The sequence below is a fragment of the Salvelinus sp. IW2-2015 genome, linkage group LG20 (assembly GCF_002910315.2).
Source record: "Salvelinus sp. IW2-2015 linkage group LG20, ASM291031v2, whole genome shotgun sequence".
Taxonomy (NCBI): domain Eukaryota; kingdom Metazoa; phylum Chordata; class Actinopteri; order Salmoniformes; family Salmonidae; genus Salvelinus; species Salvelinus sp. IW2-2015.
Window position 1 is genome coordinate 70,636,214 of NC_036860.1, and position 10,628 is coordinate 70,646,841.

Below are 10,628 nucleotides of genomic sequence, written 5' to 3' on the forward strand. Positions count from 1 at the left end.
CAAGAACAGCTCAAATAAGCAAAGAGAAATGACAGTTAACTGCACCTCAGATTGCAGCCCAAATAAATGCTTCACAGCGTTCAAGTAACAGACACGTCTCAACATCAACTGTTCAGAGGTGACTGTGTGAATCAGGCCTTCATGGTTGAATTCCTGCAAAGAAACCACTACTAAAGGACACCAATAAGAAGAAGAGACTTGCTTGGGCCAAGAAACACGAGCAATGGACATTAGACCGGTGGAAATTTGTCCTTTGGTCTGGAGTCCAAATCTGAGATTTTGGTTCCAACCGCCGTGTATTTGTGAGACGCAGTGTGGGTGAACGGATGATCTCCGCATGTGTATTTCCCACAGTAAAGCATGGAGGAGGAGGTGTTATGGTGGGGGGTGCTTTGTTGGTGACACTGTCTGTGATTTATTTAGAATTCAAGGCACACTTAGCCAGCATGGCTACCACAGCATTCTGCAGCAATGCGCCATCCCATCTGGTTTGGGCTTAGTGGGACTATCATTTGTTTTTCAACAGGACAAGGAACTAACCCACCTCCAGGCTGTGTAAGGGCTATTTTACCAAGAAGGAGCGTGATGGAGTGCTGCATCAGACGACCTGGCCTCCACAATCCCCCGACCTCAACCCAATTGAGATGGTTTGGGATGAGTTGGACCAGGGAGTGAAGGAAAAGCAGCCAAAAAGTGCTCAGCATATGTGGGAACTCCTTCAAGACTGTTGGAAAAGCATTCCCGGTGAAGCTGGTTGAGAGAATGCCAAGAGTGTGGAAAGCTGTCATCAAGACAAAGGGTGGCTACTTTGAAGAATATCAAATATAAAATACATGTTGATTTGTTTAACCCTTTTTTGGTTACTACATGATTCCATATGTGTTATTTCATAGTTTTGATGTCTTCACTATTATTCTACAATGTAGAACATTTTGAAAATAAAGAAAAACTCTTGAGATGAGTAGGTATTCTAAAACGTTTGACAGGAGGTATATAGTATATATTATGTAATTTTCGTTATTGGACATAACATTTCAGGAAATTATATTGAATGTACATTTAGATTTTAGTCATTTAGGACACGCTCTTATCCAGAATGACTGAGAGCTCAAGGTGATTATAATTTAGGAAATCTGTTCCCAAATATTCCCATGCATAAATAGAGGGATATGTGATCGTATCCCAAAGTCATCAAGGCTTGAAATGATTCTGTTTTTGTAAAATACTATATCTGTTTAGGATTCTTGCGGGCCAATTTGCAGTGTACAATTATTTATAACTATGTTCCGGCCCCCTGACCATCCTCTGAAAAATCAGCCCACAGCTGAATGTAATTGGGGACACCATGCCGTGGAGGCCTATCCTTGAGTGAAATGTTGCGGGAGAGATCTTCAAAGGAGAGGTACAGTGGAACCAAAATTGAGGACATGAGTATAATGGAGGACAGAGGGTCAAGCCATTCAGTTAGGACCTTTCGAAACCTCTTTCAAGTCCATTTTCCCTTACATAACCAACCAGTGTCTGTACAACATGTACACACATACATACATACAAACACACCTTCGTTCTCCTTCACAGGCCTGCGCAAACGTGCTCCCTTACACTTTCCCTCTTCCTCATTTTCAACCATGTTTGGGATGTCTGTCCTTTATGGAGCGTTCTCTCTCTCTCTCTCTCTCTCTCTCTCTCTCTCTCTCTCTCTCTTCCCTCTCTCTATTTCTCCCACCTGCTGTGCTTCTCCCACCCCACCCTATATTCCCTGACCATTCTATTCTTTCACATGGTAAACTAACTCCTCCTTGCCCCTCCTATGAGACAATGCTATGGTCTCACCCCCCCACCTTCAGACCAATAGAGTCTCCTGATCAGTCTAAAGGCCCTTCACTTTTGACCCCACAAGCGCAAAGCTGTGGGCTTGAGGCTTCTAAGCGTCCAGGCCCCTCGTCTTTCTCCCATTGTCCTGTTGGTACCACCACAAGCTATATATGTTAGATGCTACCTCAAGGACAAAGTCAGTAACACAGACATAAACATTCATTAAGCTTCAGCTGAGCGTTGTTTTTCAAGTATTTCAAATGTTTGTTCATTTTGGAGTATTTGCTATGTGAGGTTTGGAGCATGTGGAGGGAAGACCACCCCTGAAGGGAAGAACAACAACAGATGAATGGGTGCAACCAGATTGTCTCCTCGCCACTCATCCATCTTCCCCTCCTCTCCCCTGTCGTCATGGCGTCAGCCAATGAGATGCCTGGGAGTTGGCGGTCAGTGTTGTCTAGGTTCATTTAATTTAACAGTTGGTGTGGGTGTGGGGCTGATAGTTGAGGGGGGTTGAAGGGGCAAATGTGAGTTAAGTGTTGGGTGGGGGAGTATGTAGATGTGGGGGTAGGGTGGATGGTTACGTCTATTGATGTATTGATTTGCGGGACAGGGACTTTGATGGATGAAAAAGGGTTTTCGCCGAGGAGGAAAAGTACCAGGAGCTTGGTGGCCTTGGTAGTTCTGCTCACTGCACCATCCCACATTCTCCCCTAACCCCCCAGACCAGCACGCCCCCATAAAACCAGGCCTAAATCTCAATTCAAAGGCTCACCCATCCCCCTCACTTGCTCCCCTCACAAACAGCCTACCGTGGGTGGTGAAGCCTGAAGCTCGGCCATGATCTTGGCTGTTGATTTGGTGACTTTCACAAGTTTACCCAAAATGGCCAAAACGATTTGTTTTCAAGACTTTGTGGTGGCCTTCAAGTAACTGAACCATTCCATGTGGCTAAAGAGTCATTAGTGCCTTAATGGTTACAGCACATTCAACCCATTGCTGAACTACCATCCAACAGTGTTGCACAGGAAACAGGAACATCTTAGCCTCATCGCCAAAATGCCCTGAAACCTTTCGGAATGTTGCTGCTCTTGAAAACAACATGTGCCGTGATTGTATTGGGTTGCTTTATGGTAATATATGTGTAGAACGTCATTTACCTGAGGCCCATGAGCTTAGATTGGCCCTTTCATGTGTTTTGTCGTGCAGAGCCCAAGAGGCGAGGCAGGGAATTTTTATTGGGTTGTGTCTCTCCTGGGTGTGGAAACTAGGGTTCAGAGGTCACCAGGGGATTGACACATATTAACCCTTTACAAACCAGCAGAGCAGTGAGCTGCCCCTCCCGTATGACCCCTGGCGCCCATTCTCTTCTCTACACACACACCAAACACACACAACCTCTCACATAGATCATTAGAGCTCCCTCTAGAGTTTCAATCGGACGGCTGGCAACCGATTGCCAGCTCTGTGTTTCAGTTGCCCTTAGGCACCACAGATCTAGCGTCAGCTTACCCTCTAAAATCTGATGGGAAATGCGAAAAATGACCGTACATCTAGGGGAGACGTCATTCTACTCCCAGTCAGAGATTCCAAGGGTTAAATCAGGAACATTTGATAGGGTACTATTACCTACCTGCTACCCCTCCCTGTCCTCTTTTCTCTCCTCACTATGTTCCCCTGATCTCCTCCACTTTGCCTTCTCTGTGGCCAAATCTTTGAATAAATCTGTAAGTACTACTTTGGTACTGTGTGGTTCAATATACAAGTTATTCAGCTTGTTTGTTTATTCTTGTATTTTTGGGGAACCTTGATGTTGTTGTTATGGAGATTGTCCTCCCCTGCTGCAGTTCTTTCTCTCTCGCTCCTATTTGCGCTCTGTCACACTCTGTCCCTTTCTCGCCATGCATTCCCCTGCAGTCAACTCTCTCTCGCTTAATGCCAACCTCACACGCTCTCTCCCTCTACTATACCCCTCATAGTTTTTCTCTTCTTTCTCTTTCTCTCTTCTTTCTCGCTCTGTGCCCATGTGTTGGGAACGTTCCAGGGCAGCTGGCAGAGTACTAAATCTGTCGTCAGTGTCCGGTTTCAATATACCCATTCGTTCTCCCTACACACCCTCAGACCATCCAGCCACACAAACACACTCTCTCTCTCTCTCTCTCTCTCTCTCTCTCTCTCTCTCTCTCTTCTCTCTCTCTCTCTCTCTCTCTCTCTCTCTCTCTCTCTCTCTTCTCTCTCTCTCTCTCTCTCTCTCTCTCTCTATCTCTCTCTCTCTCTCTCTCTCTCTCTCTCTCTCTCTCTCTCTCTCTCTCTCTCTCTCTCTCTCTCTCAGGCAGCAACAGGCAGCGGATATGCAAGCTGGCAGATGCTGATGAGCTGAGACACACACACACACACTTTCAGCGTCGCTGATGTGTACTGAACCAGGATGTTAAGACCTGAAACACAAGACTGCCAACCGTGTGTGTGTGTGTGTGTCTGTCTGTCTGTCTGTCTGTCTCTGACAGCTTGTCATAACTTTCAATGGTGCATTGGCGGTCAGTACAATGGAGCTCATCGTTTTTTTTTTATGGTCACAGACTTCTCAGTTAAGAGGCTCAAAGTATTGGAGTTGTACTTGTGAACTAGTATAAAACATATGGAGTAGTGACACCGATGCTCTTTCCTCTCACAGTCGCTGCAGGCAAACTGTGAGATATACTGGTATTTTACGATGCTAAACCGCGAACCAGAGAACCCAATCATGCTTCTGATTCAATGAAATAAAGAATGAGGTTTGACCCAAAAATATTTGGTCAATTTCCATGTAGGTTTACAATAAAAAAGTTTCAGAATTGGATGGTTAATTAAGTGATAATGCCCGAGAAGCTGGTGTTTGGAGGATATATTGGCACGGGTGTCGTTATTACCAATATATCATCCAAACACCAGCTTCGAGGACATTATCACTTTTATACAAAGGGTTACCAACATATTCAAATAATGATTTACATATTTTCCTTAAAAACATTATTTTGATGATTTTAGTCATACTATTTCATACTTCCACAAGATATAGTCCCGACACAAATCTGGGGTTGTTACTCAAGCTGGCTAGTCGGCTGGTGGTTCGGTTGCCAGAAGACGCAACCCAGCCATTCGTTCTAAATGTTCCATTGCCATACTGGCTGGCAACGTTCTTATCCCGTGCTTGCTAGCTAGCCAACTACGGCTAACTTACAGTCACGTTAAAAAGTGCGGTCAGAATAACAGCAAAGTAACTGCATCTGCATTTGTTTAAGCTGTTTTCTAGTGACAGTTGTTTGGATACATCCATAACAATGTGCTAATGAGGCACGATTTCGCCTGGCATAAAAAAAAACGTGTTCACTCGTCAGGACACTGTTGTTCAGAGGAGCTAGACAACAACACAGCTAACACAATCACTTCAGACTGAAAAGACTGCAAACCAGCTGCACTTCGTTTGACCTTATTTCAATTGACAGTTGTTTATATCCATCAAAAATGATGCCAGCTGATTCATGATTTCGACTGGCTGAGAAACGCTGTCTGCTCGTTGGTCTTGTCCGCTGTTGAAAACTAAATGTTAGTCTAATAGAAATGTGAGATAATGTCTAGATGCTTTTTATAGTGGAGATCAAGTTTATAAATTGCCTGACTGGGGAGATGAGACAGTGGATTGCGCAGTCAGATAGAACAGAGTAAATAGGCATTTTAACGTCATAGATTTAACCGGTGGTAACTTGTGGTATAGACACGGGCTGGGATGCGGTTTTAACCAATCAGCATTCAGGATTAGACCCACAACACCAGGCAATAGTTTGACCAAATCCATTTGACTGCATGAAGTATGTAAATGTTTTACGTCCATGTTTGAGTTGAATATTTTCAAATAGTATTTCTCTCTCTCTCTTTCTCTTACTCTCTCTTAGGACCAGGAAGCTCCAGATCAGAAACATTCCTCCGCACCTGCAGTGGGAGGTGAGTGCCCCTGGTTTGACCAGAACATAGTTTCACCATATCAAAATGTATCAATGGGTCCGTTAGTGTCTCTCAATCAGTTAGTGTTACTTTTATATGGAAAAGCATAGGTTAGTCCCTGCTACAACATAGGTAAGTAATCAGGAAAAATCTGTTCAGAACAGGATGTTCTGTGTAGCCACCTGAGATGTGAGTGAGTTAGGGGGGTAAAGGCATTTAGATTGACTATGGCTGCGGACATGATTGTTCATATGTGTATTTGTGTCTTTATTGTGGGGCTGCTTTATTTTGGGGGCGGCAGGTAGCCTAGTGGTTAGAGCATTGGGCTAGTAACCAAAAGGCTGCTAGATCGAATCCCCGAGCTGACAAGGTAAAAATCTGTTGTTCTGCCCCTGAACAAGTCAGTTAACCCACTGTTCCTAGGCCGTCATTGTAAATAAGAATTTGTTCTTAACTGACTTGCCTAGTTAAATAACGGTTTAAAAATAAATTGTGTGTGTGGGTGTTGAGCGGCTACCGCTGACAGCTGGACGAAGATGGGCCACATGTCTCTGCTAAGGCGGGGCTCTTTCGCTTTCTCTCTCGCTCTCCACTCCATCCTGCCAGTGCTCGCGTGCAACGCAGTATGTCCTTCCCTAGCTGGCCACACGAGGGTAACGTTTCTACATCCACGATATAGCCCTGAACACGATACAGAAGGAGTAAAAAAAAAAATAGGCCCAATGTCAGAATAAGAAACCATGTTGAAGACACAATTCTAACTCATTACATCAGAGCAGTCAAACCTAGCTTCTGGATGGCCAGATATGCCATTCATCCAAGAGACATACAGTGCATAAATTATACGTATGGGTGGTCCCGGGAATCAAATCCACTATACGGGCATTGCAAGCACCATGCTCTACCAACTGAGCTACACAGGACATCAGTGTCTGATTTAGACCAGGGAAGCGTATCTCTCCAGTCAGTAGCACTCATCAATTAAGTGGGAGGTTGAAATGATGCGGGCCCTTGAGGACCGGAACTGTTTTACACTGATGTAGGAAGTGAGACAAATACGAGAACATTGGAGAAACTCAATTTAGGTGGAAATGTTGAAACACAACTATAATGAAATTGTGTTCTCCCCTCCCTAGGTGCTGGATGGTCTGCTGGCCCAATATGGAACCGTTGAGAACTGCGAACAAGGTAAGATACTGAAGTTACCTCTGGGGAAAATAAAGTTATTCTGTTCTATTCATAACCAGTCAGACTTCGCTCTGAACATCTGATCTACAAATCCAATGATAAGGCTTCCTTTACACACTCACTGGGCAAGATTATAATGAGATTCGCAGTATTTTTTGCACTTTGCACAATGCTTTTGCACTACAAAAATGTCACTCACTGTTTTCTATCCCTGAGACCTGACCGGATCTGCTTTCCCTATCCATCTGAGCTACAAAACAAAAGCATATTCATAAAGCCTCTCAAAATAGGAGTGCTGATCTAGGATCAGGTCCTACCTGTCCAGGTAATCTTAATCATTAAGAGGCAAAATGGATTTTAGGTCAGCACTCCTACTCTGAGGCGCTTTATGAATAAGGGGTGTGATCAGAGTTCTGAGAGTCCTTCTGTAGTCGAAGCACCTCCCTTTGTGAATACAGCTCATTAAGAAATAGCTTGAGTATTCCAGTCGACAGGAAACCCCGCAAGAGTGAAGTCTTTATGTCAGTGGTAAATCGCTGCTTCTCAGTCCTTCTCTGTCAGCGAATCAGATTTGATCAATGGGATATCCCATGCTCTGTCATAGGTCAATCAATATCATTAACTCTCAGTGCTCAACTGTTCAGGAAATGGGTCTGACAAGGAGGTGGGTTTATAGCCTCTGACTTATGCAACCTCCCCTCCTCTCTCGCTCTCGCTCTCGCTCTCTCCTCTCCTCTCCTCTCCTCTCACTCTGGCTCCTTTTCTTAGTGAACACAGACAGTGAGACTGCGGTGGTCAACGTCACATATGGAACTCGGGAACATGCCAGACAGTAAGTCTCCCATAGTGCATGATCTTTTCTATATCTCTACTTCCAAATGTACCCACTCCATATCCTTTCAGACTCTCTAATGTACTTATCCTCTAGCTCAGTTGTGCACCAGGGCCTCCCACTCCTCTTTCTATTCTGGTTAGGGCCAGTTTGCACTGTTCTGTGAAGGGAATAGTACACAGCGTTGTACGAGATCTTCAGTTTCTTGGCAATTTCTCACATGGGATAGCCTTCATTTTTTCAGAACAAGAATAGACTGACGCGTTTCGGAAGAAAGTTCATTGTTTCTGGTCATTTTGAGCCTGTAATCGAGCCAACAAATGCTGATGCTCCAGATACTCAACTAGTCTAAAGAAGGCCAGTTTTATTGCTTCTTTAATCAGAACAACAGTTTTCAGCTGTGCTAACATACTGAGAGTGCATGATATAGTTTGAGTGCATGTGACAATGACTGCATGTGTGTTTCTCCCTACGAAAGTACAGGTGGAAACCTAAAGTGCCAGGGCAGGGAAAGATCTATGTGAGAGACCATTGTGTTTGAAGAGAATTGGGGCAGTAACTTTATTAGCATTGACTCACATTCATGCGGCCATGTCATTGTCATAGGCCTCGCGCCTTTCTTCATGATCTCTGTCTCGGCCAGACAACAGGCCTCGATGGGTCCTTCACTGTGATGGTCCTCTCTGGGTTGTACACAGTCAGGTCCTGGAGTCTTCAGACAGGAGCGGAGGGAAGGAGAGACAGGGTGGGAGAGGTGAAAGGAGGAAGTAGGAAAGAGGGAGAGGTCAGGCGAAAAGGAGAAAGATAAGAAAAGGAAGAGCAGTAGATGAGATAAGATGAAAGAAGAAGGCAGAAAGGTGTGGGGAGGAGCAGAGGAAGAAAAATAACAAGAAACGTTGTTAATCAACCATAGTTGATCATTGGAACTACATAATGAAAAACACTCAGTACATTTAATCAGTCATTGGATATAGTCATATGTTTCCATCCGCATGGTGCATGATCTTTCCTAATTGACCATGGCAGCTCTACATAAACATACACCAGGGACCATGTGTTTCATGATGTGTGTTGATGTGTTTGTGTGTGTGTGTGTATGTTTTTAGATGTGTGTGACTAACGGGGAGATTGTGATCTTGGTGTCGGTGTCCTGCTCCACTTTCTTCAGTTGCGCCCCTCCTTGCCGATCAGTCGGCCTACAAAAATTATTGTGAGCCAGGATCTTCAGGGGTACTTCTTCAGCACTTGAGGATAAGGAGATTAACACAGAAGAAAATCAAATGTACCGTTTCTTAACTGCATGCATAAACGTCCACCCTAGCACAATTGGAGATATCCGTTTTTCTTTTATGGGAAAAGTTACGAAATAGCCGGAGGGTCACTTTAACGTTTTCCACATTGTTGCAGGTTTGACAGCTGCTTCATGGACACTGGCACTCACGTTTGGTGTCCTTAGCCTCCTGTTCCATGATGTCCAGGATCAAACGGCAGGCAGAGGAGCAGCCCTCAGGGGTGGAGTGGATGCTGATTGGCTTCTCGGCTGCGCGGCATTCTCTTTGCGATGGACGTCGATTCTAGCAGCAGGGACAGCGAAAACGCAGGAAAGTCCGTTTGGCCATACAGTATTGTGTTCACAAGCAGGTGGGCAGGGTGAAGACAGGCAAATTTCCACCACTTTTGGTTTGTTTGAATTCAATCGAAAGCCCTTTGGGTTTGTGCAATGCTCCCAGTACATTTTCAATAATCACTTTCAAAGCCTTAACAAAGATGGGATGTAAAAGCTTCATATCAGTAATGGCTTTGCTCTGTCTATTCTAGCAACAAGTCACCGGTTATGGCCTGACTTGCACTCACTTGATCTGGTTCACTGGTACTTCATCTGTTCTCTATATTGGTCAACTCATATTGGTACTTACTTCTCCTGGTTTGTTTGGTGATGTTGCGGATGGTGGCACCCTCCTTGCCGATGATGGCCCCCACGTATTGGTGGGCACAGGAGTCTGAGGGGATGTCGGCGTTGCTGGTGTTTTGAGGGCATGCCTGAGCCCGGGGAACCGCCACGGGGCCGCGGGGCCCGTAACTGGGGCGACGACTATGTCTGGGCCGTGTTGGGAGTCGACATCAGACGTCTCATCTGGGATGTAGGAGACACGCAAAGGAATGTTCTCAAACTCGTAGCCGTTCAGCTTCTGGATTGCCCTGGGGGAAACAGGTAGATGTTAATTTCACGTTTAATATACATCGACAATATCAGCAAAACTAGAAAATGGTCATTTATAGGATGACGAAAGAGAAAGAAATCCGTGTTTGTCTCTTTCACCCATGAGGTTTCCTGAATAGCTTTTCTATAATGATCTGTTTTTATCTCCCAATTTTTTTTAACCTGGACCTTAAAGCCAAATGTCTCAAAAACAATGCTTTTCTAAGTGAAACCTTCTACTATGGCCAATTCATCGGCTGCATGTGTTGTAGTTCATCTTATATCTTTGATAATTTTTCATGTTGCAGGGCAGCACGATCCCAACTGCAGTGCCTACTATCATACACTTAGAGGTCAAGCGAGTGATATATACACTTTATACAAATATGTGGACACACCCTTCAAATAGTGGATTTCAGACACACCCATTGCTAACAGGTGTATAGAATCAAGCATACAGCCATGAAATCGCCATAAGACAAACATTGCCTGTAGAATGGCCTTACTGAAGAAGCTCAGTGACTTTTAAACGTGGTACCGTCATAGGATGCCACGTTTCCAACAAGTCAGTTCTTCAAATTTCTGCCCTGCTAGAGCTGCCTTGTGTCAACT

The 10,628-nt window shown here is 44.6% G+C and overlaps 1 protein-coding gene and 1 long non-coding RNA gene across 2 annotated transcripts in view; one reads left to right on the forward strand and one right to left on the reverse strand.

Annotated features, from left to right (window-relative positions):
* LOC111981285 (insulin-like growth factor 2 mRNA-binding protein 1) overlaps positions 1 to 10,628 on the forward strand; it is a 33,991-nt gene that overhangs the window by 13,524 nt on the left and 9,839 nt on the right. The window contains exons 4-8 of the mRNA XM_070449780.1: positions 5,701 to 5,796; positions 6,933 to 6,984; positions 7,753 to 7,818; positions 9,273 to 9,363; positions 9,813 to 9,957. Coding sequence (XP_070305881.1) covers positions 5,701 to 5,796; positions 6,933 to 6,984; positions 7,753 to 7,818; positions 9,273 to 9,363; positions 9,813 to 9,957 — 450 coding nt within the window. The remainder of the gene's footprint in view (positions 1 to 5,700; positions 5,797 to 6,932; positions 6,985 to 7,752; positions 7,819 to 9,272; positions 9,364 to 9,812; positions 9,958 to 10,628) is intronic.
* LOC111981286 (uncharacterized) overlaps positions 8,408 to 10,628 on the reverse strand; it is a 2,680-nt gene continuing 459 nt past the window's right edge. The window contains exons 2-3 of the long non-coding RNA XR_011481833.1: positions 8,938 to 9,390; positions 8,408 to 8,528 (exon numbers count right to left, since the gene is read on the reverse strand). This is a non-coding gene — a long non-coding RNA (uncharacterized lncRNA). The remainder of the gene's footprint in view (positions 8,529 to 8,937; positions 9,391 to 10,628) is intronic.